Here is an 18,982-nt window from a genome sequence, read left to right as displayed (position 1 = left end):
GAACAGGGGAAGCCATAAAGGGCAGTACGGCGTGGCTCATACAGCGACGGGACCGGGCTCATTTTTGTCATTCTTTTCTCAACTTGTCTGGCTGGGTTGACACGGGACTCTGGACGAATGAGGCAGGACAACGGACTCGGGAAAAGGAAGTGGGCGAGGGAAGGAGGGAAATGCCCCGTTTTGCTATTTTGCGATTGTGATACCCATTGTTTTTCATGGCACTGTTGACTTTTGCCGGGCCTAGAATAGGGACTTGGAACTGGGACGGCGTCGTCTGGAAATACTCCGTACACACCTAGGTAATGATGTGCAGGACAGGAAGCTGTAGCGGTATGCCTACTGTTGTTAAAATAGCAGAGGTCGAGTCGCTGATTGTACGCATTTCTGGTTTGGTCACCAATACCACAATTGGCTCCTCGTCCTTCTTCCCTCCCTTCCTTCCTCCCTTTGCGGTTGCATTCACAGATCAATGTTGCTGCAAATCAAGTATTCCCTTCCACGCAGGTGGTCAACTGCTAGCTTGCTTTAGTCTTTGCCAATACGAGAGAAGAAGGCATTGGGAGTGAGAAGAGAGAAACCAGACGTTCAATGGCGGCGGCACCTGTCAATCAATATTACTTGCAAGGACACCAGGTGAAGGCTGGATGAATAATCAATCACTCTCTGTGTGCTTCGATTTCTCTCTTTTCTCAGCTATGCTCACTCTGCCTTTTTGTATTCGACGACTTTCCGGCACGCACATCATGACGATCCAAAAACCTCTCGAACATCCTTCCTCGGGCAGACACTCTCCAGAACGTCCCATGGGGATTGAGGCTTATGGAGATTGTCGCTTTTGGTGGGCGCAGAGGACGCTCAGAATTGTTCAATTCGTTGTATTCCAACCCCGTCTCCATGAAGCCTGCTGCGATAGAAACCATACGCGTGCCATCTTGAATACTCCATGAGCACCCCCGCACTTCCATGCACGTGCTGAAAGAAAAGGAACAAAGGCTGAACAAACAGTGTCGAATAATGCCGTAGGAGTTTGCTTGCAGAAAGCCTCGCGTCGAATTGTCGTTTTGCTCATCATCTCGTTGATCGTTCTGATCTCGTCATTTCTTTTGGGGTTTGGAAGTGCGGCTGTTCACCACGCATTGCGGTCCCAATTTGGATCTGTTTGTCTCCTGTCAGTCCGGGCTCGCTTCCTTCTACCAGGCATCCTCGCCTCACCTTGTATGAACGCTCCGAGGACCTTGCTCCCAGTTTGTAGGAGCGGGTGTCCAACCACAATCTGTAGGAATCTCTGAAGTCCTTCTCTCCTGTGCTCAATCACGTCGTCAGAGAATCTATTTGTGAATACTTTCCCAGGCAATGGAGGGATTGTGACTCTCGCGCTTTCTCGCTCCAGAATGTCTCGAAAGTACTCAAAGTCGGAGTATCTGCGGCGAACGACCGAGTGGCGCAGTTTAAAGGCCGGGATGTTGGTGCGGGTGTGGATTTCATAAGAAGTATACATGTTACGAGGAGAGGAGCCGTGGGTTTGTGGATTTTTCACCTACAGACAGATGTTAGTCTTGCTTTTCCAATGAAATGTGCCTGGCTCCGACAGAGAGGAGACAGGACGCTTTGCAATGGATGAGAAATCCCACAACGTACTTCAATCTCGAGGAAGTTCTCTGGAGGACCGTAGATCTCCTCGAACGTCTGTTGACGGGACTCTGGTAAGGCCTGCATCGCTGCGGGGTTCAAGATGGACGACACAGGCAGCTGAACAGAGCGATCGGTCGCGTGCACTTGAGACGCAAGATGGTGGTAATCCGTTGATATAGACTCCGAGTGCTTTGCAGGGCGCAGATGCGCGAGTGCCAGTCAGTCGAGCTGTGAGAATGACCAGGTGAAGCAGTCTTGGTTGATTAGGATGTCACTCTGATATCTTGGTGTCTTGTCGAGAAGATTCCTGCCAGAGCGGCTCGCCGCACCTGACTTTTGGCGCTTTCCCAATCTGGTCACCCCGCATCTTGTCTCGAGAGCCATGCCAAGAAATGAGTGGATCTCGAATTTCCACCGCAGGGAGCCAGTGATAATTTTTTTGGCACTCGAGTGAGTTCCAGTTCATTACAGAAGGCAGCAATGCAGCCACGGCCACGGTCACCCAACACTGACACAATGTCCAAAAAAAGAAAGAGAGAAGTCGACGTCGAGCTTGTCAAAGTCTACGAAGACTTGGGTGACGTCCAGGAGAACATTCGTCTTGCCGCTGCCCACACGCTGCTCTCCAAAATCTACAAGCCAGGCATCACGAGCCATGAACAGACCAAAACTATTCTGACGCGGCTCTTCCGTGGACTCTGCAGCAGTCGCAAATCGGCTCGGCTCGGCTTTTCTGTCGCCTTAACCGAACTTCTTTCACAACTTGCAGTTACCCCGGTTTCGTCCGCCGAAAGCGATGTTCCTGTCTCAAGTGTCATTGACATCCTTGAGGCCGAGACCTTGCCGGAGAGGGGCATATCTGGCCAAGACGAGCGAGATCATTATTTCGGGAGGGTGTTTGGTGCTGACGCCATCTTAAAGTCGGGAATCCTCTTCTGCAAGAAAGCAGATCAAAGTCATTTCACGCGCCTGCTAGACATTGTTTGTGCTTTAGCAGTCAAGAAACCATGGCTTCGTCAAGAATGCGGCTGGGTACTCTACAATTGCATTGCCTCCGACGAGAACGAGCTGCCGGAAAAGTTTGCACTGGAAATAAGTGAGGGCCTGGTTGCGAGCAGGCTCATACGTACGCCTGAAGGGGTGGCGATCTGGCTAGTGACGTCTAAGCGATTCCCGAATGCGAAACTGCCCAAGTCGGCTTGGAAGAGCGGTCATCCACTGGCAAAGAAAGATGTTAACATCCTTGCCGATATTCTCAAAGATGCGAGAGTCCAGCAAGCGGAAGGGGAATCCGACCTGAATGCTCAAGGTTCTGCCAGATGGTCTGCGAATCTGCATTTTGCCTGGGATATTGTACTTGCCGAAACTTTTCCGAACACGCCTGATGGATCTGGGGATTGGAAAGATGCGAAGAAAAGCGTCCGAAACGACACTAAACTCGCATTCGACCTGTTCTGGAAAGTCGTTGTGGATGAAAGCCTCTTCGCACCTGCTAGCAGTGCTGAGCGGAAATCCTGGGGGTTCAGCCTTTGGAAGAAGGTCTTCGAAACAGCTCCCCAACAGCTATTGATCTATACATTCACGCCGCAAGCGACTCGGTGCTTGGCCAACTCCCTTAAGAGCTCGGAGAGATTTCTACTGAGATCTGCCCAAAAACTGTCTCAGATCATTAATACCCGCTTGACGGAGACTGATCCCTGGAATCAGCGTGCTCATCTTGCGGGTACCTACGTTCGAGCGCTGTTACAGAGTGTCTCTTTCAGCGACTTTGATCAGGTCACTAAATCAAAAACTCTGCAGAGCTTGTTCGAAGCAGACAATTTGGATGTGCTTAAGGGCATCAAGTCTACCCTGACTAATCTTTTGCTCGGATCTCTTCAAGAAGAGGACAAGAAAGCGACTCTTTTGCAACAGAAAACGATTATAAATCTGGAGTGGAAGATGCTTTCAGCAAGGCTCCGTCGCTGGGAACACTTTCAAATGTCACACGAGCACGAGATTGAGAATGCAGATAAGGAACTCGTTTCCAGCATACTCAAGTCATGGCTCAGAGAAGTATGTATCTCGCCAACTGCGAAAATCCCGGAGAATCTCAACCGTGATATTCAGCCTGTACTGCTACCAAAGACTCGCGACTTTGCGAAAGAGCGTCTGAGTTTATCCTTTGAGCAAGCTCTCAAGCTCGGGTCTCTAGGCTGTTGGTTGTTGAAGGACGTTGTCCTTCATCTTCGCAAGTTAGAGGTCCTTCATGTCCGGATGGCCTCTGCCTTCGAGGACGATATCAACGGCATAGTGCAGACAGCCTGGCAAAATTTGACAGACTCTCAGATCAATACCCAGATGTCCTCGAAAGCCGACCGGGGTCCAGCGGTGTCCTCGAAAAAGCCTGTTCATGCAAAAGTTTTGTCGTCCTCAGAGGGACTGTGTTTGCTTTATGCACTATTACTTTTTCAAATCTACAGTGGGGAGACGGAGGCTGTAGAGATATTGCAGGAAGTGCTAGTCAACTGGGGTCGACGAAAGGATAACCAGAAAGGAAGTGTGACAACTAACAGTGGACAGGAGTCTGCAGATGCTATTATGGAGATTCTTCTCAGCTTTGTGTCAAGACCGTCGAAGTTCCTGAGGCGAATCACTGTCCAGATTTTCGATGCTTTTGCCCCCAATATCACTGCTACTGGTCTCGAGGCTATGTGTCGCATCCTCGAAACGAAAGAGAACCTTCGAGGCCAACAAGAGATGTTCGATGCGGGCGGATTCGAAAACGAGGATGAAGAGCACCTTGCTTCCGACTCGGAGATGGAAGGACTAGACTCAGAAGTCGAAGTCGATTCGGTTTCGGAGTCCGATGAATCATTGGACCAAGCAGACTCTAGCTCTGTATCGGCACATTCTAATGACAATTCAGAAGAAGATTCAGTTGACACATCTAGTAGTTCTGAGGCATCAGAGGGTGAGGATGAGGAGAATGAAGAGGACGAAGAGCTGGCTGCATTTGATGCAGCTCTTGCATCGGCTTTGGGGACTCGGCGACTCAACCAAGACGATCTCGCTGCCGCGTCAGAGACTGCTGATTCCTCTTCCGACGCAGATATGGGCGACGATGAAATGATGCAACTGGATTCAAAGCTTGCAGAAGTCTTCCGTGCGCGAAATGAACAGCAATCAAAGAACAAAAAGAAAGAGGCGAAGGAGGCGAAAGAGACCATCGTGAATTTCAAGAACCGCGTGCTCGACCTGATCGAGTCGTATTTGAAACACCAGCAACACAACTCGTTGACCATGGACTTGATTCTGCCTCTCCTCAAACTTGCAAGGACCACGCCAACAAAGCAGCTTGCCGATCGTTCCTGCAATATCCTACAACAATTTTGCTCGCGGTGCAAAGGACCCAATGTACCCGAGTTACCTAGTGACTCCTACAGTGGGCATGCTGTCGATATTCTCAAATCAATCCATGAGGAAGCGCGCATGGAGTCTTCGCACGCTCACTCAAATGTGGCAAGCCTATCGAGCATTCTTGTCGTGAAGGCCCTTGTCAAAACCAATCCAACGAATATCAGGACGATTGTTGAGACATACGCGTCAACAAGACTGAGGCAACTAACAGACAAGAAATGTCGAGTTCTACCGGGGTTTTTCACAGACTGGAACAATTGGTGCCAAAGTACCGCAGGCAAGCTAACGGGATAAATTGGAAGCCTCGAGCAATGAATACAGGGCGAGGAGGGGTTTCCAGCGAACGATCAATTCAATAAGCATCGCCTTGTCCAAAGCTAGCCTTCTTATACGTCTCTTAATGTCCGAGGTCCCCGCTTTCGAGAGCATCCCTGCAATACACTGCCTATTAAGGAGTACTCCGTGCACGGTACTGGCAAGACTAAAACACAGCCTGACAGGACACTACCGTATCGGAAGCTTCGGCTGCAACTTTCCTGTGTTTGTGAGCAAGCCAAATGCGATTGGCGGCCCCAAGCTCTGGAAGTCCAGTCGTGTATGATTAAATTGAAAAAATTGGCGTTGGCGGCGTGGCGCTTGATTGTCAGTCACCCAGACGATGATTAATACCATTGGCCGAAGTAGCGAGTGGATGAGTAAGGCTCTGGAGATTACAGCCTCGGGGTTGCTTACGTATTCTGGGGCTCGTATTGCGCCCTCGGTTTCTATCCCTTTTCCCGCACCTCTCTCTTTTTCTTTATAGGGCTGACTGAAGGAAGAATCTTAGCTTGAGGGTTCAACTACCGAGGTAAGTTCAGCTACTTGACAGACTGATCACTGTTGTGCGCGAGGGTTGGGGGCCTTTTAAAAGAAAATCTACCCAGTAATTCTACTGACCCACACGATCTCAGCCTTGTCCGATGTGTATCCCAATTCGGTATCTCATGGCCGCTTAGGCTATGGCTTATTGATGCACATGCATCTCCTCACTTGACAAGGGCCTTGCCTGCTACTCGTGTCGAAGTCCATTTGGTCTTCTTCAGCACCCTTTTCCTTGATGTTCAGCCGATACTTGCTTGAGCCTCTGCGCTTGAACGCGTCCTCTCTGTTTGAAACCTTTGTTGACTTGCGGCGTGTTTCCTTCCTGGAGACGAGGCACCGCGAAAGAACCCAAAGCAGCCGGGAATCATTGGACTCTATAGTTTCCAATGCTGTGGTGAATGTACCCTGTGTCAGCCGTTCCTTGTTAAGACTCTAGGTTTTCTATTGCTGCACTTGGGAACTGCCTACGGTCTCTTGCGGTCGACGCCATGGCAAGCTCAAAGAAACCGTCACTGCTGAAGCGGCTCAACGACAGGCTAGGGTTGAAAATCAATCTCCCAACCATATTATTGATGTTCAAGTATGTTATTGCAGAAGACGGATGCCAAAGCTGTGCTACGAGAACATGTGTCACACAGGACGGCAACCCGCCTGCAACCTCACCCAAACCTTTGGGTTCTATGCTAACAGAACGTGATCAGAGGAGCTGTCGCACCAACCGTTGGCCTTGCTATGTATGTTCGCTTTTAGAGGCAATTCAGTGGCAGAAGCTTACTACTACCAGATATCAAGATGCTAGTGTCGCAGCCCGCTACTCGACAATCGGCTATCTCATCCCTATCATGTCACTCTTCGTCGTTCCAATTCTGCCCCGTGCCAGATTCCTGCAGAATTTCCTCGTTACTTGTGTACGATTCTCTTGGATCTGCCTCGCAGGAGTTTGCTCGGCTAACTGGTTACTAGTTCCTGACTTGTCTTGCCGCCGCAATATCCCTTCTCTACATGTGGACCGCAATAAAAGCCCGACAAAACACGACTCATCTGTCAGCAGAGCAGCGGAGCAACGGACCAGTCCCGGGAGCCGAAGTTGTGCCCTACAATGCAGCTGCAAGCGCATGCCTGGCAGTGTGGTTCTTCTTTTGGCTCTGGGCATACAACACGTACGCCTTTCTTATAGCTTGATGTGGCCGTGCTGACGACCTAGTTAGGTTCCGCGCCTTTCGGCCGCAGTACTTCCTGCCTTTGATCGTGTTTGGTATATTTATCAACATCACGGCCGTATACGGCGCAATATTTCCAGAGATGGAACAAGTATATTCTCTAAGTAGGTTCTGGTGTCCTCTCAGGAAAAATTTTCACTGATTGTGTGTGATTTTAGTGAGACGACTCCTCGATACCTTCTTTGTCGGATTCGGGCTTGGCTTCGCTGTTCACTTTGTGGTGCTTCCTCTTACAACGCGAGATCTGGCAACATTGATCCTGAACGAGTATCTCCACATCCTCAAAAGCGTCATTGATGCTAAAGCAGCACTGCTGATCTCTTTACCCTCTCGTGACTGGAATACTGGGAGCAAAGCGAGCAGCCTGGAGAGCGACAGTGAAGGGGGCAACCCTAACGAGCGGCTGACCTCCTGGCCGGAGGCTGATAAATGGAGAGCGCTCGCTGCGGAAGCCACTGAATGCCAGGTCAAGATTCAATCAGAGATGCGTTACGTCAAACGTGAGGTCACTTTTGGAAAATTATCTGGCAAGGACTTTTCGAGTATCACAAAACTGCTGAGGAATATTTTGATACCCATTGCTGGCCTCGAGACGGTGATTCAAGTAAACGATCGAGTTGAAAAGCAGGGAGGGTGGACGTCTGCAAAGACCCACAAGGACGGTTCCGGCACCGCGATTTCGGATCGGGCATTGAATGACGTCGAGAAAGAGCGGTGGAGTTGGTTGTTTGGTCAGGTTGACGGAGCCTTCAAACTGCTGTGGCAGGCAATGATCGAAGGGCTCGACTATGCATTCTTCACCCTGCAAATCACCAAAAAGCCAGCATTCACGACCAAAGCCGAACTTGAAGCGAGAGCAGCCGGGTCTCATGATGGAAAAGGGTTTGCAAGATACCTCGAAATGACTATCAACAAGTTCTTGGCTGAGCGAGAAGGGCCTTTGAAAGAATGGAGTCGCATGAACGAGACGGACGAGACCACTGATCAATCGGTCAAGAGATCTGCTCATCAGCGACATTCATCCCAGCTATACCTTCTGCTTGATGTACGTCCTCTCCTGTCGTTCAGAGTCCCACTGACTTTTCAAGCTCGAATATTGCGTCGTGACAACCGCAATGGGGATCCTTGACCTGGTGCGGTTCGCTGATTCAAAAGTTGAGGACGGCACTATGAGGAAAAGGCGACTCATATCTCCTACCGGGAAACAGTGGAAGAAGTGGGCATGGGCGATCATCACCCGTGAAGACAGCAATCTGGATTACACAGCATACAGTTATCGAAGCGGCACCCCTACCGTTTATCTAGGCGATGCTCTAGGGGTGAACCGGGATCCCGAACATCTCCCACCGGTGACATGGTGGGAGAAGATGACCGACTGCTTCCGTCTGATCCCTAAGGTTTTCGGCTCAAAGGAATCCTGGTTCGGCTTTAAGGTCGCTGTGGGAACCATGATCATAGCGCTAACAGCCTTTTTGCGCAATTCGCAAGAATTCTACATCAAGCAGCGCATCATCTGGGGCGCCATCATGGTTGCCATCAGCATGACTCAAACAGCCGGATCAGGCATGTACGGACAATTCGTGAGAATTTTCGGCACTTTCCTAGCGATGGTCCTCTCCTACATTGACTGGTACATCGTGGATGGCAACACGGCGGGGGTCATTGTCTTTGTCGGCCTAACCATGTTCCTCTATCACTATCTGATGGTCACGAAACCGAATGATCCTGTCATCCCTATGATTGGGATGATTACTGTCATGTTGATCGTGGCGTACGAGCTTCAAGTCAAGCAAGTGGGCCTCGCCATTTCCGAGTCAAATGGTCAAGTTTTCCATCCCATATACGAACTGGCGCCTTATCGACTTGCCTGTGTGCTTGGTGGCGTGGGCGTCGCATGCTTGCTGACATACTTTCCGAGCGTGACCACTGCGAGAAGCGAGATGCGAAAAGATCTGGGGAATACCTTGTACTTACTCGGCCAGTACTACAGCTCCTCGCACAAGGCGGTCTCGCTGCGCCTGAAAGGGCTAGAAGGGGATGTCAAAGACAAGAAAAGCCCGCTCCGGAGGCTGGAGAAGGCTCGCACCCGACTATTCGCGAAAGAACTGATTCTCATCCAGGCAATGAAGAATCATCTCAAGTTCATCAGGTGGGAGCCTACTTTTGGAGGCAGATTCCCAAAGGAGTTGTATGAGAGGATGCTGGCGCATACCGAGAAGTAAGCCATTATTGTCCTAAGTACATTCAAGTGTCAAATGCTGACAAGACATTTAGCATCCTTCGATTCACGGCAATGATTGCATGGACAACCAAAACCTTCAAAGATGTCCCCGAAGCAGCTGGCCACGTTGAAGCTCCCAACTCTCTTGTTGCTACGGATGGGACCGGCACCTGGCTCGAGGATTTCACGCAACTCATCTCCTCCCTGGAACTGACCTCCCATAGCGTAACGTCACTCCTTGCCATCCTCTCCGGAGCCATCGGTTCCGGAAAGCCACTTCCCCCTTACCTGAGACCTCCTGAGCGATTCCACATCGGTGAGATGCTCTCCTCCCTCGACGCCAGCATATTAGACACCAAACACATCTGTGAGCCAGGGTATTCGGCCTTCGCCGTTATGCAGGTCTGCACAACCATGTTGAACGAGGACCTGGCGGATCTGTTGGCCGACACGAAGAGGTTGGTCGGTGAAGCCGAGTTTAATCTGGACATCGTGCAAGAGGACTATGAGCGGAATGTGGGAATAGTGCCGAGCGAGATCCGGGAGAAGACGGACTGAAACCGTCCCGCGCGGGAAGAGAGGAGGAGGAATTTGAAAAGTTAATCTGGCAAACCCGCTGAGTGGTGAGTTGAGTTGAACACTGAGAGGAATACCCGATGGAAAAGGTCTATCAGCCAGCAGAATCACTTCCCAGCGGTTTCAATGCTGATACTCATAAGCGATTGCCTGGTTTACTTGTGCGTGCATTGCACAGCAAGGAAGTATTTTATTTTTGGGTAAAAGCGAATAATATAGCATTTGGATAGTAAAGAAGTCGGCCCATGGTATCTATCGCGTGAAGATTTTCGATCCTAGTCACAAATTGGTGCAGGAGAGGATATCATGTGCTGTATCGTGCCTGACAAGGCTGCCAACCAGCGACGCTCGGCCCCTGCAGCCGCCACGGGCCACGGTTACCCGCCCCATTGCACCCAACCTTTGTACTACTCTGTGCACTGAGAGGAGACTCACGATGTGTGCCTTGCCAGGTAAAGAACCAATCAGCTAAATTCTGTCCGTCCTTGCATCAGGCGCAGCTTCTCCGGACGCCCGCCTATTTGGGACCGTCTATCATTCTCCCAGCCTCGTTACGAGTCTGAAATTTCCACCTTTCTTCCCTTCCTCTGATGCTGTGACATGAGGAACATCCGACGCTGGTGAAACATTTACTCATTTGGGGCATATCTGTCATGTCTCTCGTGGGTATCTCTCCGTCTGATATCGTCAATGGCGTCCATGCGGCCAAGACGATTATTGAGGCAGTGAGAGACGACAATGGCTCGGAAGAAAAAGTGCTCGCCGCATCAACAGGAATCCATCACCACCTAGAATCCATCAAAAATTTCGAGAATGCTTTGAACAGCATGCCGCAGGAGAGCTCAGCCTCCAAAACACAAGTTCAAAGCCGAGTCATGAGCCTCCGAACAATTCAGGAAGCCCAAAAATCTCGACTCGCGAAATACAAAGACCCGTTGATAAACAGAACCGGCTGCAAGGCGAAAGTCAAACGGGTCTATCGCCAGCTTGCATGGCCTTTCAGTGGTGAGAAAGACTTCGCTGATGCCACTGCGCGAGTAGCATCTGCTTCAGATGCGGTGCACTTGGACGCCGTCGTGTGAGATACCCGCACTTTTCGTGCAAAGGCTGTGCTAATTTATTCTAATCACAAGTCTCACTGCGGAGTGTATACAAGCAAAGGTTGACAAGATGGAAGACCTGGTGTTGCATAAACTCGATTCGATCACCGAGAGAATTCAAGCCGCTCAAGAGCAATCCGCTGAGTGCGCTCGACAGATCCAGGACAAGGTCTCTCTATCTCAAAACTGCCTCTCAAGTCTGATACAGAATATGCAGCATGATTTAATGAAAGATCCCCGCCAGCACCCTGGAGTGGCTGTTGTTCGCATGGAGGAACCCCCGGAGACAAGCGAGCAAACACATCTTCTGGATACATACATCAAGTCTCATGGAGCAGTACCATTGTCTAGGGAGCGTTCACAGCATTTTCCCGAAAACTTCTCAAAGCTCCCTGAACATCTCATTATGCCTCTCTTACTTGCGGTGTTAGCTTGTCTCACCACACGACAGCGGCTGGAAAGTATGCTTCGAGACTTTATCACTCTAACAAAGAATGACCCGGCGTCTGCAGCTCTGATTGCGTGTCTCCTCATAGCGTTTTCACGCATCACTTTCCGACTGTCTCTGCCCCTGTCCATACTTGGCGCTGACCATGTCATCTTCGAAGATGCTTTCGGATCATCATGGAGACTGCCCTTCACGACTTGTCAACATCAGGTGATATTTTCCAGGTTTCTTAGAAATCGCTTCGAGGGGCATCCATTCCATTTCTTTATCCTACATGGCGGTTACCATCTGAATTTGAATGATAGTCGGGGTCAGCTGGTGACGGTGCAGACTTGGAGTGAAAGTGTGAAGCCGAACACCAAGATCACAATGTCTATATTCATGGGACTGCAGAATAAGAGATGCATCCGCTGCACTGGGCCCTTGGTTTCTCACGGAAACGACCTCTTCTGGTACAGTAACTCCTCCGTCCTCTCTCAATGTAGCATCCACGATCTAACATACGCCAGTACGGCTTGCTCGCATTGGTGTACCCTGTATTCACACAAAGTCAAAGATTGCGATGTCCAGGTCCCTAGGGAAGGAGATCAGCATACATACACTACTCAAATGCCTGATGCGCGCAGTTCGTCACTGGAAAATGCTTTCAAAATCGTTCGGAATATGCACGCCTTTCTTCTAGAAGGCCAGGACATCCTGGAGCAGGAATCTGGGTTGACAGGAAGAATTGAGCCGAATAGCGTGTTTTGGCAATGTTGCAAGTGCGCCCAAGGGCCATACATGGCCAGGCTCGTGAGCAGGTGCCACATGTGTGCACACCATAGGTGTCCACTATGTCCAGTCGACGAGGATATACTGCTGGATGGGTTAGGAAATTGGTTCCAGGCTACCCCCTAATGGAAACCCGGGGGATAGTTGGCAGAAACAGGAAATTACCGCCGGTCGTTTCATAAATATATTCGATGTAGGCATTAACTAAGGCCAGCCTGTAGGATGCTGATTGATCAGGTAGGGTTCGAATTAGTCTACGAACGAAAATCGGCAGACAAGTCAGTACCAGACGCGGCGTCTTTAGTGTACAAGTATACTTCCCGTCGAGCCGTATACGAGAAGCTTGAGCGGCTCGGGCTCGGGCTCGACGGCCCGGGCCGGAACGTTGAGAAGAGAACAAAGGTTGGCGGGCTACCTACAAGGATAGTACCTCCTCGTATTCGCTAAGTGTGTTCTGTGCACTGGAGTATGTAGCTCCCCCAGCTTTCCTTCCTGCTTCTGTTCGCAAGAGCCCTTCCCCGATCTCCCATTCTACGCACCTTCGAGTGATGACCCTCCAGGCTCTGAGAAAGAGCGCCAGCCGATCCTATCAACTTTCCTCTAGATTTATCATTAGATTCCGTGACAGTCGGGATATTTGTCTCATTGCAAGATAATGGACATCATCGTGCTCTCCTACTCCTTATGTCCTGCCGTCTGAGCAGTGAGCACAGCCAGTTGGAATGCGTCTGGCGAGATCAATGGTGTGCAACTCTAGTGACCAGCTCCCTTATCGCAACCTGTTCCGGCTTTTATGGGGCCCGGGAAGGGTGGACGCTCTGCTTGCGTATCGCAATGTGTGAGGTATGAATGGAGGTCGTCCACCATCATTCAGATTCCTCGCGTATACCGCTGGTGCTTGCGTCGATGACGGACAGATTCGTGCTCAAACTCTAGGTCGTGCAGTCCACGAGGGTGTAGCCTTGACAGCGATTCTGGCGGCCATTGCACTGACCTTGGAAGTTGCACGAATCTCCGCCATTGTTCCGAACTGAGCCCGTTTTGACAGACAACAATGGTCGAGTCGCTTGATCGAGGGGATCTTGCTCTGGAGTGGAAGTTCCGTTGGTCACCTGGGGTCGAGTTCAAACAGCACCTTCGTCGGCATTGGTAGTGGTGGCGATATCGAGAGAAGCAGGGGGCTGATGGGGTGAGTCGGACTGGCGTAGGCTGTCTAGGCTCGCAAGCACCCGTGGATCTTGACCTCTATGGTCCTTCCCACAATTCCCCAGTTACCCTTCACCCCCGTGCTTTGCTGGCCCAGGGGCTAGTGAGGTTGTCCTACCTGGCTCTCTGGTTTCTGACCGATGACGGTGTACCTTGCCACGTGTAAACACAGGGGCATTCATGGCATTGTGAGGGGAGTTGCTTACACGTCGTACAGCGAATGAATCTCCTTGTTCTTCATATCTTTCCGGACTTCCACCAGGAGTGATTCCAGCTCAGGTTGAGTCCATCCGAGCACGTTCAAGAACAGTCTCAGGCTGACGGCTTGTAGGCCTTCAAAGATCTGAGTCCAATTGAACAGGCCCATCCTCTTCATTCTCTGGCCCTTGGCCCAAGGACCAATAGGTACGGGGACCTTGAAAACCTGGACGTTGGTGAAACCAGCATCTCTCACCCACTGCTCGAGATGCATGCCCACGCGCAATGTGCGTCCAACTTTCCCGGCTGCCTCCATGCAGAGCACGAGCCAGCGTCGGAAAGCATGCTTCTCCGTCAACGAGCCGTCTTGAGAATAGTAGTTGATGTCAAAATCCTGGAACTCGACCCAGCCACCCGGGTTAAGATTGTCGTAACATTGGCGCATCAACTTTGGCCAGTCCGAGATCGACCCGACCATGTATCGGCAGTGGATGTAGTCTGCCTGCTTACTGTAGGTCCACTGGTCCTCAACGTCGTCAATCTCGAACTGTACATTCGGCGGCACAAACTCGGACATGGTGGGACTGATATCGACGCCAACCACCACGGCCGACGGATAGGCCTCTGCGAATTCGATGGCCCAGGCCCCAGTGCCGGCGCCGAGGTCGAGCACACGGCCAGGCTCGGGCTTGAGCGGAGCAAGATGTAGTCGGTCCTCATTGATGATTGCAAAGAGGGCATGGGCTATATCGAGACGGTCCAGCTCGGCCTGAAAGGTCACCCGCTTGAGTATTGAGCACGAAGAACCTTGAAGGGGGGTTGGTGGTTAGCGCACCTCGTCGTTTGGCCGATGGTACGTTCCATCCTTGTAGGCATGGTATCGTCTCCCGTACTGTTCTCGATTTTGTAAGATGCTGGAACGAACTGATGCGGTTGTCTCGCCATCGTCCCTACGGAGAGGGAGCGGGAATATGTCAGGGCCCGGCCTTCCATATCAATCGCCGGATGGATTGGACACTCACAACTCGGAGATTCCTTCATCCTGATCTAAGGCAACCCGCGCGGCCTCACTACCGGACATATTGACCCCCCGTTCTGAAGGCTTATCGACGTGAAGTTTGACAGTTTGTCTGCCTACCGAGCACATCTACGAGTTCTCGGGTACTTGGGACGTGGCGCAACCGGCACGTCAAATATTCACCTGCTCGCCTCTCACTTGTATCCGCTCGCTCCCTTGGCGTGAGCAGGGATTTTTCAGGCCGAGTACCTAAGCACTCGGTACGGAACTACTCCATCTCCTCAGACACAATCTCAGCGCGTGATAGGCGAGCAACGCGCAAAAAGAAATACGACTGTGGAGTCACCCGCAGTATTAGCGGCGCGTGGGATTCAGCGCCCATTGCTTCCCGCAGGCCTCGGGCCTTTTGGTGTATCTTCGAAATGGTGAATAGGAGCCATCCACGTTGGAAGACTCGTCATATTAAGCTCTAAGCTCTACGCTATGGGGTTACGAGGCACCTTGGTGCGTACTACGGGGCATGCACGAGGACGCATTCGGACTCGCAGGGAGACAAGGTGCACGGCGGGACGATACGCTGCCGGTCTCGGTAGGCGTTGAGCCACCATTAAGCCACCCGAGATCTATTCCCGTGTCCAACAAAATCGCACAAAAGTCCCTTAGCCGGATAAACGTCCATGATGAGATGATGATATGAATATTATCGCTGCGGTGCGTGGTCGAGCTGCAAGAACCACGACTGTACTAAGTAGTGTTTGTCAGATCTTTAATCCCCCCCCTGTTTCTGCGAACAATATTGGGTAGAGCACCCACCAACCCCCAAAACAACCAGAACGGGCCAAAAAAAAGCCCAAAAAATAATGGCGTCTGGAACACCACAGCTGTTCAATGTCATTGTGATAGGTGCCGGTATGTACGCAGATACATCTCTTACATATTACACTCTAAAGATGTTCCCGTCGCTGTCCTGTTCCTCCGGGCTCAGCTAATGGTTTTCCTGAGGATCTACCGGTCTGCTCCTGGCACAGGGCCTGAAACAGGTATGTATTGGGACCGACCCCTCCCGTTTCCCTTGATACGGCGGGATACTTTTCACAACCCCCAGAGCCGACAATTGGTCTACTGTAGAATGGTATCCCGTGTACCGTGTATGAGCGAGAAGACCACACCACCTATCAGAACCGGTCGCGCGAGTGGGGCATGACCTTGCACTGGGGCGCCGAGTATCTGTCCAAGTGCATCCCTCCGGACCTGGTGGCCAGCATCAACGACAACATCTGCTGCGACCCGTTCTTCAAGGGCAAAGTCACGTCGCTGCCCATATACAATGGCGCGACCGGTGACAAGCTCTTTGAGATGGAAGGCATGGACCCAAGACGGGTATCACGGAAGAAGCTGAGGAATTTCTTGAGCCAGGGGATCGACGTGCAGGTATGTAGAGCTCTGCCAAACTTACCTCATTCATTTATTATTGGTACCCTGACGAGCACTAACCGGGTGACACAGTATGGTAAGAGGTTGGCGTCCGTCACGGTCGACACAGATGCGGGTGATTCCGTGACGGCGTTCTTCGAAGACGGGACAAGAGCATCCGGTTCTCTCCTGGTGGGCTGCGACGGAGCTCATTCGACGGTGCGCAGATTCCTGGTCGGCGAGGAGCTGGCCAAGGAGGAAATAATGGACATCCAAATGTTCAACGTCAGCTGCGCGTTCCCCAGAGAGATCGCCGAGTACTTGCGCTCGATCCACCCGATCTTCAAGCACAGCTACCACCCGGACAACTTCACCTGGTGGAACTCGATCCAGGACGTGACCGACCCGGACAAGCCCGAGACGTGGCTTTTTCAGAACCTGCTCTCGTGGCCGGGGTCCCCAAGGCCAGAAGACCTGCCCGACCAGGCGTCCCGCCTACGGTTCTGGCGCGACAGAATCTCCCGCTACGCCGAACCGTGGGCCACCATCGGCAAGCACCTGCCGGAGGACCTGGTCTTCCCGACAGACCGCACCGTCGTGTGGAAGCCCGACATGGACTGGTCGTCGTCGCCGCTCTGGCCGAGGGTGACGCTCGCGGGCGACGCCGCGCACGCGATCCCGCCGTTCCGGGGCCAGGGGCTGAACAACGCGCTGCAGGACGCGGCGAAGCTGATCGACGAGCTCAGCGCGGTCCCCGCCGGGAGCAAGACTCTGAGCGAAGCGGTCAGCGAGTACGAAAAGGAGATGAAAGAACGCGCGCTGTTGGAGATGAAGGTCTCCGTCCTCCAGGCCGAGACGGTGCATAATTGGGCCAGGCTGATGGAGGCGCCCTTCATCAAGCACGGGATGAACAAGTATAAGGAGGAAAAGCAAGAACAGGAGGAGAAGACGGAACAGGAGGCGAACTAAGAGTGATTGTGTTGGACCGTAGACGTCTTTTCTTTGCGTGATTACCATCGTGGCTTGCTCGATATATATATACCACGTACGGTTCGATCGACATAACATAGCCGTCCTTGCAGACACCCCTCTGTCCTCCTTTCCCCCCCCCTTGCACATCGATCATGAACATTTCCCAGCGGTGTCACATCAAACGCTCGCTTTCGCACCGTACAGAATCCCCTCGACGTACTCCGCAATGGCCAACGCACTAGTCAAGCCAGGCGACTCAATGCCCAAGAGATTCACAAAGCCCTTGAAGGATTCTTCTTCCTTGATGTAGAAGTCCGCGAAGCCCCGTCCGTCCTTGCCGTACGTGCCGCTCGTGCGGCCTAACTTGGGCCGGATGCCGCAGTAGTCGAGATCTATGGCCGCCGGGTCGATGGTGGGCAGGTACGTCTTGATCACGTCGATGGCGGCGGCCAGACGGGCGGGGTTTGGAGTCAAGTCGTTCGGGGAGGTGACCCATTCGACGTCTGGGCCGAATCGGATCCGGCCTGCCATGTCGAGGGTCAGATGTGTGCCCAGCCCGCCTAGTCCCGGGACGGGGGCTGGGTAGAGTAGGGTTTTTGGCCTGGGGTGTGAGGCCGAGTAGCTGAAGTAGCTCCCCTTGGCGAAGGAGGCCTGTCTGTGCCGCTCGGCGGGGAGGAGCGAGTTGGAGACCTCGACGGCGGCGAGGCCCGCGCAGTTGATAAGTGTTTCCGCCGTGATGGTGTCTCGCCCGCCCGTGCCGTCGCGGGAGCGCGTTGTGATGGCATATCCCGATCCTCCCGCGCTTTTGTCCCCATTGGAGGAGGAAAGCGGCTCGATCTTCTCCACGACGGTGTGGAGCACCTGGTCGCCGCCCCGCTCGTCAAAAGATCCCTCTAGATAGGCCATGAAGGCGTGCGAGTCGACGATGCCCGTCGTGGGGGACTCCAGCACGCCAGCCACGGCGCGCACATCGGGCTCTTGGGTCGCGATCTCCCGGCGCGGAAGAAACTGTGTGGGCACGTCGATGGACCGCGTAAACTCGTGCAGGGCCTCGAGCTCGGCGAATTGCACCGCGTCTTGGGCGATGATCCACTTCTTGGTGCGCCGGAAGGGGATGCCCTGTGCCTCGCACAGCGTGTACAGCATCTGTCGCCCGCGGATGCAGAGCTTTGTCTTCAGCGTGTCCGGCCCATAGTACAGTCCGGCGTGGATGACCTCGGAGTTGCGGCTGCTCGTCTCGGTCCCCACGGCGCCGTGTCGTTCGATCAGGATGGTTGAAGTGCCCGCCCTGGCGGCCAGCTGACGGGCAACGGCCAGTCCGACTGCTCCCGCGCCGATGACCTGCAGGGGCGGGGAAAAAAAATCTCGATCAGCGTCTGCACTGTTGGCAATGCCCCATGGCTAATACGTACAGCATGAGTAAAGTCCACGTTTAGCGCTCTGGTCGTTGAGAAAGTCCTCGTCTTAAATGCTCCGCGACAGAGGATCCTGGCCGCCGTGCGAAGAAACGGCGTCGCCATGGCTGCTGGTCTTTGATATCAAGATCGGATGACCTCTCGTGCTCTTTGATTTCTATCAGCATCGACACTGATTTTGTAGATGTCGCCGGAAAACAGCCCGAGGAATCACCTGAACACCATACGCCGACAGTGGGCAACAAGATTCGTCACACTAGCATTTCCTCAGTGTTGACATCAGCGAGTCATCAGGGCTGCTAACTCGCTCGGTGGGAGGTGACCTAGGCGTATCGATGGCACGGGCGAGCGTTGCGAGGAGCTTATCGAGCCCTGGCCCCAAGATGGTAGACAGGTATCCCGAACCGAGAATGTGTTGAATGTCACAATACACGAACTACAGAGTGGCCTGGAAAGACGGCGTCAACAACTACGAACAAGAAAAGAGCCATAGCCTAGACGATAAGCGAGATGATGCGGAATTGATATCCGA

The 18,982-nt window shown here is 52.5% G+C and overlaps 7 protein-coding genes across 7 annotated transcripts; 4 read left to right on the top strand and 3 right to left on the bottom strand.

Annotated features, from left to right (window-relative positions):
* Positions 1–1,126: 1,126 nt before the first annotated feature.
* Positions 1,127–1,716, bottom strand: Z519_02904 (sorting nexin-3; the record flags this gene model as incomplete). The annotated part of the gene is made up of 3 exons (XM_016760659.1): positions 1,127–1,155; positions 1,213–1,537; positions 1,639–1,716. 3 exons carry the CDS (start codon positions 1,714–1,716, stop codon positions 1,127–1,129), a joined length of 432 nt encoding a protein of 143 aa, XP_016622509.1.
* Positions 1,717–2,148: 432 nt separating this feature from the next.
* On the top strand, positions 2,149–5,325 carry Z519_02903 (uncharacterized protein; the record flags this gene model as incomplete). The annotated part of the gene is made up of 1 exon (XM_016760658.1): positions 2,149–5,325. One exon carries the CDS (start codon positions 2,149–2,151, stop codon positions 5,323–5,325), a length of 3,177 nt encoding a protein of 1,058 aa, XP_016622508.1.
* A 1,055-nt stretch (positions 5,326–6,380) lies between these two features.
* On the top strand, positions 6,381–9,891 carry Z519_02902 (uncharacterized protein; the record flags this gene model as incomplete). The annotated part of the gene is made up of 8 exons (XM_016760657.1): positions 6,381–6,472; positions 6,594–6,626; positions 6,677–6,800; positions 6,856–7,052; positions 7,101–7,216; positions 7,271–8,157; positions 8,201–9,330; positions 9,387–9,891. 8 exons carry the CDS (start codon positions 6,381–6,383, stop codon positions 9,889–9,891), a joined length of 3,084 nt encoding a protein of 1,027 aa, XP_016622507.1.
* A 671-nt stretch (positions 9,892–10,562) lies between these two features.
* Positions 10,563–11,798, top strand: Z519_02901 (uncharacterized protein; the record flags this gene model as incomplete). The annotated part of the gene is made up of 3 exons (XM_016760656.1): positions 10,563–10,987; positions 11,043–11,667; positions 11,763–11,798. The coding sequence occupies 3 exons, from the start codon at positions 10,563–10,565 to the stop codon at positions 11,796–11,798; spliced, it is 1,086 nt and encodes a 361-aa protein (XP_016622506.1).
* A 1,838-nt stretch (positions 11,799–13,636) lies between these two features.
* On the bottom strand, positions 13,637–14,713 carry Z519_02900 (uncharacterized protein; the record flags this gene model as incomplete). The annotated part of the gene is made up of 3 exons (XM_016760655.1): positions 13,637–14,401; positions 14,468–14,582; positions 14,655–14,713. 3 exons carry the CDS (start codon positions 14,711–14,713, stop codon positions 13,637–13,639), a joined length of 939 nt encoding a protein of 312 aa, XP_016622505.1.
* A 797-nt stretch (positions 14,714–15,510) lies between these two features.
* Z519_02899 (uncharacterized protein) lies at positions 15,511–17,032 on the top strand (the record flags this gene model as incomplete). The annotated part of the gene is made up of 4 exons (XM_016760654.1): positions 15,511–15,559; positions 15,653–15,690; positions 15,779–16,081; positions 16,157–17,032. 4 exons carry the CDS (start codon positions 15,511–15,513, stop codon positions 17,030–17,032), a joined length of 1,266 nt encoding a protein of 421 aa, XP_016622504.1.
* A 180-nt stretch (positions 17,033–17,212) lies between these two features.
* On the bottom strand, positions 17,213–18,555 carry Z519_02898 (uncharacterized protein; the record flags this gene model as incomplete). The annotated part of the gene is made up of 2 exons (XM_016760653.1): positions 17,213–18,376; positions 18,448–18,555. 2 exons carry the CDS (start codon positions 18,553–18,555, stop codon positions 17,213–17,215), a joined length of 1,272 nt encoding a protein of 423 aa, XP_016622503.1.
* Positions 18,556–18,982: the final 427 nt, after the last annotated feature.

The sequence above is a fragment of the Cladophialophora bantiana genome (genome assembly GCF_000835475.1).
Source record: "Cladophialophora bantiana CBS 173.52 unplaced genomic scaffold supercont1.4, whole genome shotgun sequence".
In the NCBI taxonomy this organism is placed as follows: domain Eukaryota; kingdom Fungi; phylum Ascomycota; class Eurotiomycetes; order Chaetothyriales; family Herpotrichiellaceae; genus Cladophialophora; species Cladophialophora bantiana.
This window is presented reverse-complemented; position numbering and strand designations above follow the sequence as displayed.